Source organism: Microcebus murinus, chromosome X, assembly GCF_040939455.1.
Source record: "Microcebus murinus isolate Inina chromosome X, M.murinus_Inina_mat1.0, whole genome shotgun sequence".
Classification (NCBI taxonomy): domain Eukaryota; kingdom Metazoa; phylum Chordata; class Mammalia; order Primates; family Cheirogaleidae; genus Microcebus; species Microcebus murinus.
The window spans coordinates 42,361,783-42,381,744 of NC_134136.1; the positions used below are offsets into that span (position 1 = coordinate 42,361,783).

Consider the following 19,962-nt stretch of genomic DNA (forward strand, 5'->3'; position numbering starts at 1 on the left):
TTATAATGTTTATAAAGATAAAAATAAAATGATGGAAATTAGACCACTATATTCATTTCTTATAATATGGAAAATGTATACTAGAATTATGTCTTCAAGAGAGTACATAAAATCAACCAACTTAGATACTTATTTCCTACCATGAAAATGAAAAGCACTTTATCTGCTCCTTCGGAAGTGCTATTATTCAAATGTGAGCAGTTACGGTATATAAAGTCTGATTAATATGCTCTCAAATATTAATGCTTCCTTATCCATTTTTCAATCTAAAAGAATTGTTAGGACTAGAAACAAAAGCAGCAAGAAAACAGGAGGCACCACAGCTGTCTGTCAATGTAAGAAAGAAGAGTGTCTTTGAAGTACTAGATTCTCTAATGTTGGATGGAGCCTGATAAGAAATGACAACCCTATGGCTCTAGCATCTGCTTTCAACAGATGCACTTTGCAAAGACAGGTGATTTCTTGATTCAGTATTCCCTAGAAGCGTGTTGTGCTGTCCATTCATGACAAGATAATGAACAGCCAATAACATTAAGACTTTGTCGAATGAGTAAAGCGCATGAGTCACAGAATTTCTAAGCTATTCCATGATGAATTAAAATATTAACCATAAGTACAGTGAAAAGAAACCTGTAGATATTATAAAAAAATAATGAAAAATGTTTTAAAACCAACAAATATGAGACACAACAACAAAGTAGATCTCACTGACCTGCAGCAACCAATAATGGAAGGTTCATTTTGAGCACAGGCACTTTGACAAGTAAGGGTGCAAACAAAAACAGATGCTGCAAGGAGAAAACACAGCTGCTAACCAGAGAGCAGATTACATGCATGCTGAGTGAGAAAAGGACTGTGAGTCCTGGAACAATTAAGCCACGTGGAAGGACAAGACTTTATTTAAAAGAGGGGAGGGACAGCTCTTTGCAGAGTTGTCTGTAGGAAATTCTAGCAAGTTTTTCAGTTTCACCAAGACATAATCACTAATGAATCAGCGTAACAGCATTCAAACATCAAGGCAATGTTTAAGAATGGCACTATACTTTCAATCCTTGTAAAATTTATTACATTATAAATTTGGCATTTCAAATCAATGGATTAATAGTATCATTTATTAAATGGTTCTTAAATAACTTTATTTTCAAAAGACAAATATTATAGCCTCATCACATAACTTTTATAAAATAAAATCCAGATGTAAGAAAAAGAGAAACATGAAAATGAACCATTAAAGAAACTAGAAAAACATTTTAGTGAATTAATATTAGAATGGGGACAGACTTTTAAAGTATCAAATAAAGAATTCACACATGAAAGATTTCTAGGTTTAGCTACATAAAAAGAAAAAAATTTTCAATTTATCAAAAAGCAAAATGGTATCAACAGACCATTGATAAAACATCAGCCAAGCACATAAACAGATTCAAAAATGAAAACTATCAATGACCAATACTCATACATTCAACCTCACTGTAATCAAAACAAATGTAAAGATTAAGATATCATAATTCATCCATCAAATGTAAATGTTTTTGAAGACATTACTGAGTGTTAGCAAGGCTATTTTGAATCGAGCACTTCCATATACCATTGATCGGAATACAAAATGAAGTAACTTTCCTAGAACACTATTTGGCAATATGAATCAAGGTCCTTAAAACCGTTCATACCCATTGATCCAATAACTCAATTTGTAGCAATTTTTGAAGCCAAATAGAGACACATAAAAAATTATATGTCTTTTAGGATTATTAAAAATAGTAAAAAATTAGAAACAATTTAAATGTCCCACAATAGAGTAAAGGCTAAATAAAATATGGCATATCCTTAAAATGGAATACTTTGTAGTCTTTAAAATCATAGACTCAATTCCTTAGTATGAAAATATGCTCATAGGGTAATAACTAGGGCATTTAGAATACAAAACTATTTATACAGTATGAACCAATTGTTTCCTTTACAATTGTGCATTTTATACATTCTTACATAAACTTATAAAGATCTACAGGTATATGCAAGGGGATGTGTGTTGGGGGTATGAAGGACATACAACAAAATATTAATATTTATTCAAGGTTGGTGGAATGAGGAGTGATCTGTATTTTATTCTCTGTGCATCTATTTTCCAAATTTTCTAGAATAAGCCAGTATTACTTTTGTTATAAGAAAAACATAACAGTATACTATTTTAAAGGTGGTATATATATTTTACAATGCAAACTGAATTCTAACCACATATATCTCATTAAAAATAATACATGCAGACAATTATAGGCTAACTATAAGTTGGTATTATATATAATAAGTTTGTTTTTATGGGGGCACAACTTGGTCTGCTACCAAACATCTATCACTGTGTTATGTCACATTAATTGCCATTTTACTATATATCATCATTTAAAAGTATAACCTTTAATGTCAAAATCATATTTCAAATTATTTTTCTTAAAGCAAAAAAACTATAATATCTGAATTGTTATAATTAGATTGATTAAGGAAGTTAGTAATAACCAAACATGTCATCTTGACTGTCTCTAGTACATCTGCATTGATGCATAATTAATTTGACTTTGATGGCCCTTCTGCCTAGCAGGTCAAGGTCAACAAGCCACTAAAAATCAAGTGGATCTGTTTATCCAGTATACTTTTTATTTGCATGAATTAAAAGATTCCTTAGTATGTTTCCACTACATAAGAATGGAAAGTTTAATGTAATAAGAGAAAGGTCTCTTATTACAAACTGACTCCCCAGGATACCCATAGACTTCCGATTCCAACACAAAAATAATCCTTGAAGAGACCAAGTGCAAGCTGCCATGCTAAACAAAACTAACTGCTTTATCTTTGATTTATACAGATTAAGACTAATTTTACAGCTGCATACTGTGCCCTAAAAATAATACTGTATTTGGAGAACAGGGACCATCCTAATTTAACCTGTTTAATAGCAAAGCACTAAATACTGGATCTTGAAATTAAAAGCAATTTATAGTAAATTGACTAATTACAAAGTATTGACAAATTCCACAAACTAATCCCCCAAAGATCCTATTAGTTTATGTTAAATGGTCATACAGCCCCTACACAGCAACTTGGTGGCAGCTGCTAGTGAGAGCAAATGGATTCAGATAGTTTATTACTAACACAGACAGAGAAAGCATGATCGGCAAGCATGTTATCAGCTCCCCATGTCCCAAGTCTTACAGGACAAAACCAAACTGGAGGGAGAAAATGAAAGACAACATCCACAATGGGTTGCTCTATTGTTGAGGAGTCAACTCTAGACTGCAGCTATGCGACTTTACATTTGCAGCTGTACCTGAAGGAGAGTCCCATGCCTACCAGAATGAAGGAGAGAAAAAACTACCTTGGGGCAGCCTAACACAAGATAGGGAGGTAGATAAGATATGGTCCTGTAACAGCTCCTCATAAGTCTGTCTATCTTGCCATGTACCAGGGAAGATAAGAGTATTCCCCCAAGACTTGAGTCAGACTGTGGTTGAGCCTTGCCTAAGTGGCCTATGTGGAGACATGCAAGATCACTAAGGCATCATGGTGGAGATATTCCTCTACAGTTTATAGTCACATAACTAGTATAAGAAATTAGTATATAAAATTGTCATGATCTTTCTGATAATTTTAAGTTTAAAAATTTGGCAAGAATCTACTATTACCTATTGTAGAGGCACAGGATTGAACCAAATACTATAGGCAATTTATATATAGAATATATTATTTGTCCTAAAAGAGTTCAATTTCCAAGCACAATTGCAGCTGGTTGTGTATTCATATTAAAGAGTAACTTATGTTTGTTGGCCATTAGTCTATCTTCTTTTCAAGTTTCTGCTCATGTCCTTTGCTCACTTTTTAATGGGGTTGTTTGATTTTTTTCTTGCTGATTTGCCTGAGCTCTTTATAGATTCTAGTTATCAGCCCTTTATCGGATGTGTAGCATGCAAATATTTTCTCCCATTCTGTAGGTTGTCTATTCACTCTAATGATTCTTTCCTTGACTATTCAGAAGCTTGTTAATTTGATTGGGTCCCATTTACTTATTTTTGTTGTTGCTGTGATTGCTTTTGGGGTCTTCTTCATAAATTCTTTGCCTAGGCCAATGTCTAATCATCAGGGAAATGCAAATCAAAACCACAGTGAGATATCACTTAACTCCAGTGAGAATACCTTTTATCAAAAAGTCCCAAAACAATAAGTGTTGGTATGGATATAGAGAGATAGGAACACTCATACACTGCTGGAGGGACTGCAAAATAGTACAGTCCCTATGGAAAATAGTATGGAGATACCTCAAAGAACTAAAAGTATAACTACCATTTAACCCAGCAATTCCACTACTAGGTATTTACCCAAAGGAAAAGAAGACATTCTATTAAAAAAGATACCTGCACTCAATTGTTCATAGCAGCAAAATTCACAATTGCAAAGATGTGGAAACAACCCAAGTGCCCATCAATACATGAGTGGATTAATAAAATGTGGTATATGTATACCATGGAGTACTACTCAGCCATAAAAAATGTATTAGCCTATATAGAGCTGGAGCCCATTCTTCTAAGTCAAGTAGCACAAGAATGGAAAAACAAACACCACAGGTACTCACCATTAAATTGGTACTAACTGACAACACTTATGTGCACATATCGAAGTAACATTCATCAGGGAGCGGGAGGAGGGGAAGGGTAAATTCACACCTAATGGGTGCAGTGCATGCCGTCTTGGTGATGGGCACGACTGTAGCTTTGACCTGGGTGATGCAAAGGCAATTTATGTGACCAAAACATTTGCATCCCCATAATATTCTGAAATAAATAAATAAACAATAATTTAAACATCTAACAATAAAGGAATAGCTAAATAAATTATGGTGCATCCATACAATGCACTATTAGTCATTCCTTAAAAATCATGTTTAAAGTATTCTTCTTCAGTGGAACAGTGGCATAAGGAAAACTCTTTGAGAAAGAACAATTTGGAAGAAGAGTATACAATAGACTACAATTGGAAGTCTTTTAAGGCAACAATATTACATAGATAAATGTGAGAAAATTTAGTCATCAGATGATGAGGCTTTTTACAAGCAAAAAAGCAGTGAACACGTAGAGCTGCTGTTTGTGAGAGCCTTTAAGCTCTGGTCCTACTAAGATGATAAACTTTGCTATGGTAGTAGACCCATCATCTTAACTTTGCCCATGGCAAATGGAGGACAATAGATAGTAAGAAGAGAAAATTAGACCAAGACATGCTAAAACACAATTTTAAACAATTTAGAGCTACACTACTGGGAAAACTCCTAAACCTAATTATAAAATATGCATTTATCTCCCAATTTTTCCTGGACTTCATCTACAAATAAAATTTTCAAGACAGAATTTGTTAAAAGACATATTAATCCTCAAAACATTTATAATCTAATATTTTCAATGCCAGATTAATTTAAAGTCATAAACATTACTTACAAATCAATTTTATTAAATAGTTAACCTAAATATTTAAAAGTAGCCAGCTACTCTAAAATAAAAATGTATCCAATGGTGTAATATAACAATATATAAAAAACTAATTTCCAAACTATTAAAGTTTAATAACCATATCTCTGCTTATGAAGCAATAAGCTGTTATTTCTTTTATCTTTCTAATACTTTTTTCATTTTTAAAAATAATATATCAAAATGATAAAAACAAAAATCAGGAAGACAATGAGAGGTTCAATCTGACTGGAGAAGAGGGTACATATATGTGAAATAGTGGAAAACCTACAGGAAAAGCAAAGAGACAAATTTTGAAGGGACCTAAAAAGCCACCCAGAGTAAGAAGTAGGCTTACTTGAACAAATTGTGGTAAAAAACTACTCCCGTACCATACACTGTACTAGCTGTTGAAGTAGCAACAGAGTCACTATACTCAAAGAACTCTAAAACTAATAAAAAGAGAAATGTAAACAAATAACGTATTTGATTTTTAATGCATATTTTCCTTTAATGCCAACGTTTCTGAAATCCACATATGCATTTACCGTAGTAGTATTTACTTTTTTTTCAGGAAAGTTATTAAATTGATGGTTCATGCTACAATGGAGTAAATATATTCATTGCAGTAAAGGGCCACAGATGCTATAACAGAAGTATAGAGTAATCACTGTATGTGGAGGGTAAAGGGAAAGGAGAAAGATAAAGAAAGAACTGATCTGAGATATGAAGGATCAACAGGAGTTCACAAGGTGGAAAAAAGGGAGAAAGACATTAATATCAGGGGAAAAAATGAAGGCATGGAAAAGCATGATACTTTCAAGGAATAGCACGTGGTTTGACAGGTTGGAATACGGAGTTTGGAGGCAGGATGAGATGAAACAAAAGCACAGGTGGCCAGGAATACAATGTGGGTTCATCTTATATTCAAAACCAATCAATGTAATACACTACATTAATGCAATAAAGGACAAAAACCATATGATCATCTCAATATAACAGAAAAAGCATTTGACAAAATGCAACACCCTTTTATGACAAAAACAGTTTTAAAAAACTAGGTATGAAAGAGAATTTCTTCAATCTGATAAAGACCATCTACTAAAAAACCATTACTAGTATCATATTTAATGGTGAAAGACTGAATGCCTTCCCCGTAAATTCAGTCACAAGACAAGAATGTCCAGTCTCACTACATCTACGCAACATTGCACTAAAAGTTCTAACCAGAACAATTAGGCAAGAAACAAAAATAAAAGGCATCCAGATTCAAAAGGGAGAAGCAAAACTTATCTCTATTTGCAGATGACATAGGAAATCCTAAAAATCCATTAAAAACTAATTGCAAGGCTGTGGAAACAGCCCAAGTACCCATCAATCCAAGAATGGATTAATAAAATGTGGTATATGTATACCATGGAGTACTATTCAGCTCTAAGAAACAACGGTGATATAGCACATCTTATATTTTCCTGGTTAGAGCTGGAACCCATACTACTAAGTGAAGTTTCCCAAGAATGGAAAAACAAGCACCACATATACTCACAAGCAAACTGGTATTAACTGAGCAGCACCTAAGTGGACACATAGGTACTACTGTAATAGGGTATTGGGCAGGGGGGAGGGGGAAGGGGGGCAGGTATATACATACTAATGAGTGAGATGTGCACCATCTGGGGGATGGTCATGCTGGAAACTCAGACTTGTGGGGGGAGGGGGGAAAGGGCATTTATTGAAATCTTAAAATTTGTACCCTCATAATATGCTGAAATAAAAAATAAATAAATAGGCCGGGCGCGGTGGCTCACGCCTGTAATCCTAGCTCTCTGGGAGGCCGAGGCGGGTGGATTGCTCGAGGTCAGGAGTTCGAAACCAGCCTGAGCAAGAGCGAGACCCCGTCTCTACTATAAATAGAAAGAAATTAATTGGCCAACTAATATATATACAAAAAATTAGCCGGACATGGTGGCGCATGCCTGTAGTCCCAGCTACTTGGGAGGCTGAGGCAGGAGGATTGCTTGAGCCAGGAGTTTGAGGTTGCTGTGAGCTAGGCTGACGCCATGGCACTCACTCTAGCCTGGGCAACAAAGTGAGACTCTGTCTCAAAAAAATAAATAAATAAATAAATAAATAAATAAACAAACAAAAAACAACAACAAAAAAAGCTATAATAGGGAGGCCAAGGTGGGTGGATTGCTCAAGGTCAGGAGTTCGAAACCAGCCTGAGCAAGACTGAGACCCCATCTCAACTATAAATAGAAAGAAATTAATTGGGCAACTAAAAATATATAGAAAAAATTAGCCGAGCATGGTGGCGCATGCCTGTAGTCCCAGCTATTTGGGAGGCTGAGGCAGAAGGATTGCTTGAGCCCAGGAGTTTGAGGTTGCTGTGAGCTAGGCTGACGCCACGGCACTCTAGCCTGGGCAACAGAGTGAGACTCTGTCTCAAAAAAAAAAAAAAAAAAAAGCTATATTTCTACGTACCAGCAAGGAAGAATCCAAATAAAAAAAATCCCAATTACAATAGCATCAAAAAATAAAACACTTAGGAAAACTACAAAATATTATTGAAGGAAATTAAAGAAGACAGAAATAAATGAAAAGATATCCCCTATTTATGGACTGGACAGCTTAATAAGATGGCAAAATTCCCCAAAATTGATCTACAGATTCAACACAATCCTTATCAAAATTCCAACTTAGTTTTGCATTTTCTGAAAAAATTTAAAAACTGATCCCTAAATTCATATGGAAATGCAAGCATCCCAGCATTGCCAGAACACTCTTGAAAAATGAGAAAAATGACAATGTTGGAAGACTCACACCTCCCAATTACAAAACCTACTAGACAGCTACAGTAATCAGGACAGTGTGGTACTGGGTTAAGAACAGACATATAGATCAATGAAACAGAATTGAAAATCTAGACATAAACCTTTACATTTATGATCAACTGATTTTCAACAAGGATGACAAGACAATTGGATGAAAAAAGAATCATCTTTTCAAAAAAATGGTGCTACGACAACTGGATATCCACATGCAAAAGAACATTGGGGAAAAAATTGACATTTCCTCAAAATGTTAAATATAGATCACCATATGACCCAGCAATCCCAATCCTAAATATATACCCAAGAGAAATGAAGACATACAGCTACGTGAAAAAACTTGTACATGAATATTCATAGCAGTACTATTTATAATGCTCAAAGAGTAGAAACAACTCAATTATCCATCAACTGGTGAATGGGTAAACAAAATTTACAATGGAATATTATTCAAAAAGAAAACGAATGAAGTACTGATACATGCTTCAACATAAATGGACTTTGAAAACATTATAGTAAAAGGAAGAAGCCAGTCACAAAAGGCCACATGCTGTATGAATCCATTTATATGAAATGCCCAGATTAGGCAAATTCTATCGACAGAAAGAATATTAATGGTTGCCTAGGGATAGATTGGGTGGGAAGAAGGGAGAATGGGGAGAGTACAGGGTTTCTTTTCAAGGTGACAAAAATATTCCAAAATTAAATAACAGTGATGAGTGCACAGCTAACAACCAATAAACAATACACTTTAGATGGGTCAATTTCTAGTATGTTAATTCTCTCAAAGTTTTAAAAAGAAAATTCACAATTGCAAAGATATGGAAACAACCCACGTATCCATCAATACATGAGTGGATTAATAAAATGTGGTATATGTATACCATGGAGTACTATTCAGCTATAAGAAACAATGGTGACCTAGGACCTATTGTATTATCCTAGATAAAGCTGGAGCCCATTCTACTAAGTGAAGTATCCCAAGAATGGAAAAACAAGCACCACATGTACTCACCATCAAATTGGTTTTAACTCATCAACACTTAAGAGCACATATAGGAATAACATTCATCAGGTGTCAGGCAGATGGGAGGGCGGAGGAGGGGTCGGGTAGATACATACGTACTGAGTGCGCACCGTCTTGGGGATGGACACACTTGAAGCTCTGATTTAGGTGGGGCAAGGGCAATATATGTAACCTAAACATTTGTACCTCCATAATATGCTGAAATAAAGAAAAAAAATTCAAAACAAGAAAGAAAAAAAACAAATAATACGTGACAAAACCAGGAGTGAAAATAAAGACATTTTTACATTAAAAAAAAAAGAAGTAGACAACGATGGATCTGGATAAAGATGATCCATTTGTTAAAACATGAAAATAGACCTCTAGCTCACACTATATATAAAAAGCAATCCTATATTGATTAAGAACTTAAATATCAAAAACAAAACTTTAAAACTCGTAGTAAAAATGTGATGAATATATTTTATATATTCTTAAACAGGACACAAAGCATTCACTATAAAATATTCAAGACTGATAAATTTGACTGTATTAAAATTTAGACCATTTGTTCATCAAAAGACCCCTTAAAAAGCAAAAAGGCAAGTTACAAATTAGGAGAAGATATTCATAATATACAAAACTAACAAATGATTAGTAAAAGAAGTATTTCTTAAGCTCATAGAATTCTATAAGAAAAGGACAAACCAATAGAAAATGGGCAAAATAAATGAAAAATTATTTCACAGTACAGGAAACACATATAGCCAATAGACATTTGAAAAATGTCACATCATTGTGATCAGGGAAATGTAAAGCAAGAAAGACTTTATTGAAATACCATTGTAAACTCATTCAGCCAAAATTTTTAAATCTAATAATATCATATATTAAAGGACATATGGTTTCATAGGATCTCCTATACATATTGATGGAAATGTAAATTGTAAACCAGTTTGAACATTGATATACCATATAACCCAGCAATTCCATTCCCAAGTATACACAAGAGAAATTCTTGCACAATAAGAGACATGCATAATAATGCTTAAAGCAGCACTTTCCACAAGAGAAAAAAAGGAGAAACAATGAAAATGGCCATCAATGAAAAATCAAATAAACAAATGTGTGGTATATTCACACAATGAAAGATAATGCAGCCATCACAAAGAATGAACTACAGTTTTATGCAACAATTTCGATGAATCTTAGCAACTTAATTTTAAGTAATAAAATATAAAAATTACCACAGCTAAATAAAGCACAATGTATATATTAGCTTTTTAACTTCTTATTTAATGTTCAAAGCAAAGAATAAGAAAATAAAATTTTGAAATATTTTGATAGGGAACTGGCTACTGGCTTGTAGGTGTTTTAGCAACAAGTCAAAATCAGATTTGCATATTGGAAAGAGTAGTCTGGCTATGGTATGGAGGATGAGCTGGAGTTGAAGCAAACCTGAGGCAGAGAAATCATTCTGGGAACTACTGACAAGTCCAGTCAAAAGTGAAGAGGAAAGGAGAACCTGAAAAACGATGGCAGTGAGAACAGACAGGATGGAAACAGATCTGAAATCTATTCAAAGAGCTATGACTGACTAGACATAGAAGGTGAAGAAAAGGGAAGAGGTGAGAATAACTCCCAAGTTTCATATCTAAGTGATGAAGGGGCCTAGAGTAAATAACAAGAGTTCATTATTTGACCTATTGAGTTCAAGGAGACTCTGGGATATCAATATTCATGTAGTTTCCTCTCACTATGCATAGCTATTAATATAAAATCTGATGCCTCCTCCTTAAAGGTCAATCCTCCATTCTTTATAAAACCCCCTCTGATGTTCCAACAACCCAATCAAATGTCATCTCTCCCTCTTTGAACCTGCACTGCACTTTGTTTTCACTTAGAACATTTATCTTTCTCTAACTCAGGGTTTCTCAACCTTGGCACCACTGAAACATTGCACCAGATAAGTGTTGTGTGGGGCAGTCCTTTTCAGTGTAGCATGCTTGGTAGCATCCCTTGCCTCTACCCACTAGATGTCAGTAGCAAACTCCAAATTGTGACAATCAAAAATGTCTCCAGCTGAGTGTGGTGGTGAGGGTCTATAGTCCCATTTACTGGGGAATGTGGACTACAGTTACTGGGGAATCTGAGGCAAAGGATAGCTTAAACCCCAAAAGTTCATGGTTGTAGTACGTTGTTATGATTGCAACTGTGAATAGCCACTTCACTCTATTGTTGGCAACATAGAAAGACTCCATCTCTTTCAAAAAAAAAAAAAAAATGTCTTTGGACACTGCCAGATATCCCCTGGAGGCAACCTCTCCACCCACCACTAAGAACCAAGGATCTCTAGGCTATATAAAATGTGGGTTCTTATTTTATACCATTATGAAATCATAAATTCTTTGAAAGCAGCAACTTTACAACCTTTATATAAAATCAATATGACAAATCCATTCTTACATACTAATTAAGGTAGGTTAGGACACAGTTATCTATGTTCAATTTACTATTATTTTGGATTCATAAATATCTTTAAATGTGATTATTTCCCATTGACACAGACATCCCCAGCAAATTAGCTCAAAGTATTAAGGACTTATGTATTGCAATTATTTTTTAAGAAGTGAAAAACTCTAGGCTACACATATTAGATTCTCTTAGGAACATAACCATTAACGAAGCCATTTTTGAGTAAAACTTAAATTCACAAATGTTCTAGAATTGGTTAGTTTCCATAGAGTTCAAATAAAAGTTTACACCACAGTTATTTCATGTCTGTCTCTTGTCACCTAGAATCTCTAATATTTATTCTACTGAAAGAGATGGAAATAATTTAAAATAAAGTGACAACAATCTCTGTCACAAATTGTAAAAGAGTACACAGATTCAACAATGTCCACCAAAAGGAAAGACCTTACTTTCCTATCTGGAAAAACTTTTCTTTAAAAAATTTAATATAAAAAATACATTAGAAAATATCTACTGTTTACCCATTACAGTCCATTGACTTGTATCCTGCAAGTGGAATTTATAACTCATTTGAAAGAGGAGAAATGTTAAAGATTAAAAGTTAAAGTTTAACCTTTAGCAGATTGAGTGCACTAGTTGAAAGTGAGACTGAATACAACTTAAATTGTTATTAAATTGACATATACAGTTTTATTTTATTATATTAAATGGTTCCCTGGAGTGTAAGGTATTTTTTTCTATAAAAGAGAAACAGATAACCCTTTCTGAAACTTTTCAGATAACTGATTATAAGAGTATTACAATGCTTCAAGAGGTACCCAAATATATCCAAAGTGTAAAGGAAAAGGGGAAACTAAAAGATTTCCCCTTCTAGGCCATTATGATAACCAGCCTCTAAGAATGGTGGGTAGGCATCACACAGTTTAAGCATCTCTCAGAGTGGGCTGCTGAGCAGCGCTCAGAAAACAATATGTCCTTTTGCAAAGTTTCACTGTGTGCCTTGGAACTTAAATAAATACCACCTCCCAGCAAATCAATTTTGTAAGTCTTCAGTTACCTTTATGAAAAAGTGTCCCTGGCATCACCTCTTTATGTTGTCACTGAGGTTCTAGATCTTGTCTACCTTTATGCTTTTGATGCCCAATAAATGCTTCAAAGATTATATCACAAATACTCTAAATTGAAATATAACGTTTTAAACCTAAAGGAAAGTATTCCACTAACCCCAACTTTAAAATATCCTAGTCAACCACTTCTATTCTTATACATGTCGTACAGCAAGTATCTAACCAAACTTTTGCAGAAGCTTTCCCAAAGCAAATTAACCCCCAATAAATTAAGCCTTATGAGGCACAGTTCCAGATCTCTCATTTGTATAGTTTATTGAAGTATACTATTTTTAATACTATTATATATTATAATGTAATTCTTCTCTAATTGTTATACATATCACTATATAAATTCAACTATTTTATAAATTCTTCAAGGACAAGAACCATGTCTCTTTCTTTTCTATTAGCCATAATCATGCTTCTAAAGTTGGAGTTCAATAAATGCTTGTTTAACGAATGCATTCTAAAACTATCAGAAAGTGAGGCATGATAAGCTATGCAAATACACATAAAACAAAATACACCATACCACAAACAAAAACCTATTAAGTTAAATTAAGCATTTATTTTTCAGATAAAATAGTCTATTTATTGGCATAGCGTTTATTTTAATAACAGTTTTGGTTTTTTCCCATTTGTATAATAATAGCTGTTAATAAAGAGAATTGTTACAGTGGAAATAACACTGGGATAGTGGAAGAATTTGAAAACCTAGGCTCTGATCCACACTCTGCCATAGATTGGCCATTTAACTTTGAGCAAATCACTTAACCTCTCTCAACCACAAGGAGTAATTACTATGTACTCTGCCAAACTCAATAGGGTATGATGAGGATAGAATAGGATAATATATATGAAAGTGCTTAGAAATTTATAAAGAGTTATATAAATGGTATTATTTTAATGATGAATGTAATCCAATTTAATATACCATTCTATTTTAAAATGTGAACTTGCAAAAGAAAGAAATTAAGGGACAGCTATTTATGCTATAAAATTTATCCCTGAATAAAATAAATCACTACAAGGCTCAGCAACTCAAATTCAATCTACAGCAATTAAAATATGAGTCAACTGCCAAAAATGTTCTGCATATTCAATTTTTCAGGAAGACATTTGTTATATAAAGCACGGCAGATATTTGAATAAGGCCACAAAATCACAATCAGGAGCTCATTCCACTAAATGCATTGACTGGACCTTTACCTATGTAACAAAATCAGATGCTACAGTTTATCTGGTTCCATTTTCCAAACTGATGCATGCACCATGCCCCATAGTTGAAGAGGTGAACCAGCACATGCAGGAAATACTAGAGTTGACTTCTGGTTTACAGGAAAACATGTGATTATCCAGGACACAGCACAATCTGACGTATGTAAGAATTCCTAAATCTGTTTCACAGACTCACTGCTCATGTACATAAACAGGTATAAAGAAACAAAGAAAGCAGCTGCAAGAAGGCTGAAACACATTCACTTATTTGTATCACTGGTGACAGAGTCAACTATGAAAGGATTCAGGATTTGTTAGAGTAACCATTAAATGCATTTTCAAATCAACAAGTTATCATAGCATCCAGATGGGACCAAAAAGTTTTAGGCAATTTCCCTTCATCTTGCCAAATCTACCTATAGACCATCTCACAGAAGACATTAGACATTACAGCTGTGAACTAAAGTCAAATCCTAAGGCTTCCCCCCAAGGGCTGACTGAAGGGACCCCCTCTTGGCCTAGGGGATTATCCTAAACCTAAACTGCCTACCAGGAGGAGGGAGGTCAGACATGCTTCATCATGCCCCCTTCCCTTCTAGGAGGTATCCTTTGTAACCCATTAACAGGCCTAAGAGTAAGCAAGACAAACCTGCAGGTCCTCAATTTACACAACAAATATATGTCAAATTTACATAACAAATATATTGTCCTGCAAATATATGTTACAGGAAATATAACTCTAGTATTTCCTGCATATATTTCCTGCTGGGCTCTGATTAACAGACCTCCTTATCTTAAACATTCCAAGCTTTTAGACAAAGCTTCAAGTCTTTAACCAATTACCAGTCAAAGAATCTTTAAACCCACCTATAACATGTAAGCCCAACCCCCCCACTTTGAGATGGCCCACCTTTTCAGGCCAAACCAATGTATACCTTCCACATATTGATTTATGGCTTTACCTGTAATCCCTGTCTCCCTGAAATGCATTAAACTGTAACCCAACCATAGTAAGCCCACTTACTCAAGGCTTCTTGGGCATGGCTCCGAGTCATGGTCCTCAAATTTGGCTCAGAAAAAGTCTCTTTAAAATTATTTTACAGAGCTTGGCTTCTTTACTTGACATGGCACTAGTCAGCTACTTTAGTGAAAAGGATTACCAAATTTCTGATCCCTGTTTTTATGTTCTTATTATGTGGGTGAAAATTTTAACCAAGGAGTATCTGGAAGGCAGATCTACTCAAAAAGGTCAAGAGCACAAACCAACAATAGGAGATTCAAGTAAATTAGCAAATTCCCCCTTTCAAATGTTAATCTTCTAGAGTGGCTTCGTTAATCATTTGGGTTTGAGCAGGATTCCAATAAATTAGGGGAGTGAGGCTAAAGAGGGAAAGAGAAAGAAGGAGGAAAGTTTGATAGGGACAGAGGGAGGAGCAGGTGAACAACAGACACCAGAAATGCAGAGAGAGGTAAAAAGGCACCAAAGATAAGCTTTGCCCACAGCTGCCTACCATCCATTTTCCATCATAGCAAGGCTATTAACAGAGAAAACAAGATTTTGCTGGTACATATTTTGGGGGCACTATTTATGCAAATTTATCAAGCAGTATGAAATGTAAACCAGAGTTATGCATGGAAACTAAGGTTCCTAGTAAGTTTCTATTCACAATATGATGTGATGAAAAACACACTATGATGGAAAAAATGAATCTCTGCTTCACACAACTCTACTGAAAAGAACATTGAACTGGAATTTGAGCACTTAGTTCCTAGTTTTGGTTTTGACCCACTTGACAAGTGGCTTTAAGGTTAATCACTAAACTTTTATCAATATTCTCATTCACTCAAACAACAAATATTTCTTGAGTTCCTAAAAACCGAGCTACTTTAGGGTTTCTCAACTCCGAAAGCACATTAGAATCACTTGGGAAATTTTATTTTTAAAAGTCCCTGGGCCCCTAAGGTTCCAGTTTAATTGGTCTGGGGTGGGGTCCAGGGATAGGATAAAAAAAAAAAAACTCCCTTGCAATTTTAATGTTCGGCCACAGTGGCAAACCATTGGTCTATTCCATCTTATGTATATGTGTGGAACAGCCAAATAATGCAAAAAGCCCTCCCACTTCTTTTGAAATGTATCAATTTCCTCTTATTCAATATTGTTTCAACCCAGATTCTCATCACCTCTCACCTAGATTAACATAATAACTTCTTAGCTATTTTCCCTTCCTCTAGCCTCTTTCCAATCCAATAAACCATATATGCTTGTCTAACTAATCAGTTTGGTTCTGAAACATTATCCCACTGAGAGTCATTTTGAGTGTAACAATATCACCAATCAGGCCCTTTTTATCAAATACAGAATATACTGTCTGCATACGTATGTGTATGTATGTATAATCTTAAACACGCTCTGTTTTTCCTTAGTTCTGGAGTACCTACTTTCATTTACACATAATGAATACCAGTCTCTTTACATTCAAAAATACTGCTCCTAAAAACTTCATGGCTAAATTTTGTCAAAAAAAAAAAATGGCAAATGAGTCACCCACAGATATCTCATTTAAATAAAAAAAGAGCAGCAGCAGATCTTTTTTACTCTTATCTGATTTTAAAGTATTTCCACAAGAAACATGCATTCAAGTGAGAAGAAAAAATAAAACGAAGTTTATGATGAATGAATGTTTACCATGAACAAATATGGTTCTGGTTTGTGTTGATGCTTGCCTCAGAAAACCAACTGAAGGCTTAAAGCCAAAGGTTATAATGCATAAGATGACATTCATATTTATGAGAAATACTAGCAAATATAATATAAGGAATATATAATGAGAAGACTGAACAAGAATATGGCTTATTCCCAGCCTCTAGGGGACTCTCCATCTTCTCAGAGATAGCAAGACAGAAACATAAGAAGAAAATAAAGCCAACACTGCCAAGTAAGTGGTAAAGACAATAAGTGCCATGGGAATTCAAAGAAATAGGAGACCACTATGGACTAAGGGAGTTGGAGACCGCTTCTTTTTTTTTTTTTTTTTTTTTTGAGACAGAGTCTCACTTTGTTGCCCAGGCTAGAGTGAGTGCCGTGGCGTCAGCCTAGCTCACAGCAACCTCAAACTCCTGGGCTCGAGTGATCCTTCTGCCTCAGCCTCCCGAGTAGCTGGGACTACAGGCATGTGCCACTATGCCCGGCTAATTTTATATATATATATATATATATCAGTTGGCCAATTAATTTCTTTCTGTTTATAGTAGAGACGGGGTCTCGCTCTTGCTCAGGCTGGTTTTGAACTCCTGACCTTGAGCAATCCGCCCGCCTCGGCCTCCCAAGAGCTAGGATTACAGGCGTGAGCCACAGCGCCCGGCCTGAGACCGCTTCTTGGAAGAGCTGGACCTTGAAAAAAATTAAATAGGTGGCGAAAAGAGGGAAATCCCAAGCATGCAGATGATTTTGTATAAAGATGAGGCAGAAATGCACAAAACATATCTGAGGGACAGAGAGTTGACCTAGTTGAAAGAAAGGGTTCTACGCAGGAGTGTTTTGGAAGATATGGTTGCAATAATAAATTAGAGCCAGACAGTGAAAGCCCTGAGTGCCAAGCTAGGATGCTTAAACTTTGTTCTGCAGATAGAAGGATCCTTGATAGGTTATAAAGAACAACAAACAAGAACAATACATCCCTATAATGATGCAGTCCGAAATCATTTTTCTTGAAGCCTTTGAAGAATACACCAAGGAGAATAATATCTTGCCAATAGTCATAAATATATGAACATATTATTTAGGAAATCTGTTCAGAGTGAAGGAGTAAATACTCAAACGTGCTTTCCAAAATATAAAATGAGTGCTCAATTACGAATTCATAGTTCTTAGGATAATTCCTAAAAGAATCACTGGGTGGACACCTTCAATTTTAGGTTTTCTTCTACTCACCACCCTGCTCCTACACACATACCCTGATTTAATATCTAGAAACTGAATACACTGAAACTGTCTTGCTCTAGAAATAGGAGATCTCTTACTACTTCTCATTATGGGTGAATTTACTTGGTATGTTATTTCAAAATCACTACATCTATTAAAATAATTTTGTCCAAGATTTATTTCAGCAAAGCACATGAAAACAGACATATAAACAACAAATTTAAAGATAATGAAAAGCAAAAAAATCCTTTCATTAAACCAAAACATACCTAAAATAATTCAGTATTGGTTTATAAGAGAATGTGTTCCTAACAAAAAATGCCACCCACAACAAAGACTACCAGCGAGTGTATGAAGAACATTACAATAGCCAATTTCTCATCCAACATTATAAGCCATTAATCCACAACTCCATAAGCAATGGAGTTAATTTTTTTTCTCAAAAGCGCCCTTAAAATTGTTGGCTCTTTCTGCAATAAAAATTAAGACTCTAAGATAACTCAAAACAAGGATTATCGTTCCCCTAGTAACCAGACACATAAGTGATTGATGATTTAATTTGCCACTACAGCAAATACTAATTTAACTGCCACTACCTTCTCAACACCAGGAAAATGAAAAATCTCAGTCTTTAAAGGCATACGTGACAAGAAAGAAGCCCAGACTATCCTAGGATGATTAAGCCACACAAAGTAAGAACACGGAAAAACCATGGCAATACTGCTGCTGTACTCTGAAAAGGGGTATGCCAATCTTGCAAGCACGTATGCCTTTAAGGAATATGCAGATTCCTTAAACCAGACCAGTATTGTCTGGTTTGGTTTTGTTTTGCTTTTCCGGGAAGGTTGGGACCATCCAGCAGAGTAGAAAGAAATACATTAAGGAAGGTGTCAATACCTCCTTCCCACCCTTACTGGGGAAACTCGCTTTAACAATAATGCTCTTTCGCCCCAAACATCCCACCCAGTTTGCATACATCCTTCAGTCAGCATTCCTCTCTCCCTGTCCTATTCCCTGCTTCGCCCCTCACGTTCAGGAGAACTGGCTGCTCCGACTTTGTTAGTGTCGCCACCCCCGCGCACCCGCCCAGACCAGCAGAGTCCAACAACGCAGCCACGCAGCCACCCACTCCCTCCACCGCCTCCTTCTCAGCCCAGCTTCCCCTCCCCCCGTCCTGTCACCTGCTTGGGTGGTGTCCGTCAGGTCGTAGCCGCTGCCCGGGAAGTCTCGGAGTTTTCTACCACTGAGGTTCAGGATGCCAGAGTTGCCCGCCTCCTCCAGGGCCCTGTCCAGGCTCCTCACGGTGTGCTGAGGCTGCAGGCTCCCCGGGTTCCACTGCGGCCCGTTGGGGAACGGCTGGCCGAAAAGAGTCGGTACCGGGATGGGCACCACTAGGGTCCCGCCGCCGCCGCCTCCCCCTCCGGCTCCGCCACCTCCCCCTCCGGCCGCGCCACCGCCACCGCTACTTCCACCTCCACCACAACCGCCGCCCCCACTGTTACCACCACCTCCCTGACTCGCCGCCATGTTCCTGGGAGAGAGAATAGCCCCCGACAATACTCGCAGCCTCAGCCGCGAGTGTAGGGGGTTCTTAGGACGCATGCGCAGGCTGGGGGCGTGGGGGGGGCGGAGGTAGAGAGTGGGAAGGAACCGGGGGGCGGGCTGGGAGGAGGTGTTGGTTAGGGAAGAGATGATGTTCTTAAGTGCAGAACGGTTGCTTTAAGAAATGTACGATAAGAGGAAGGATGCTAAATCCCGGTTCCACTGTTTTGGGTACCAAAATCTTGCAAAGAGGCACCAGGCTAACTAGAGGTCATTTTGGCGATATGTCTCCAAATCTCTTAAGTTGCTTCACCGTTTTCGTTCTGCAAAGCAAAAACACATATATGAGATAGGGATGAAAGGGATTCATTCCAGA

General features: G+C 36.2%; 1 protein-coding gene across 3 annotated transcripts in view; it reads right to left on the minus strand.

Annotated features, from left to right (window-relative positions):
* Window positions 1-19,626, minus strand: part of LRCH2 (leucine rich repeats and calponin homology domain containing 2) — a 110,495-nt gene extending 90,869 nt beyond the window's left edge. For 2 of the 3 annotated variants that reach the window (XM_012749519.3, XM_012749514.3), the window contains exon 1: window positions 19,226-19,626. In XM_012749519.3, coding sequence (XP_012604973.1) covers window positions 19,226-19,571 — 346 coding nt within the window. In that variant the 5' untranslated portion in view covers window positions 19,572-19,626. The remainder of the gene's footprint in view (window positions 1-19,225) is intronic. The other variant, XM_075999574.1, reaches the window with a different exon arrangement.
* Window positions 19,627-19,962: the final 336 nt, after the last annotated feature.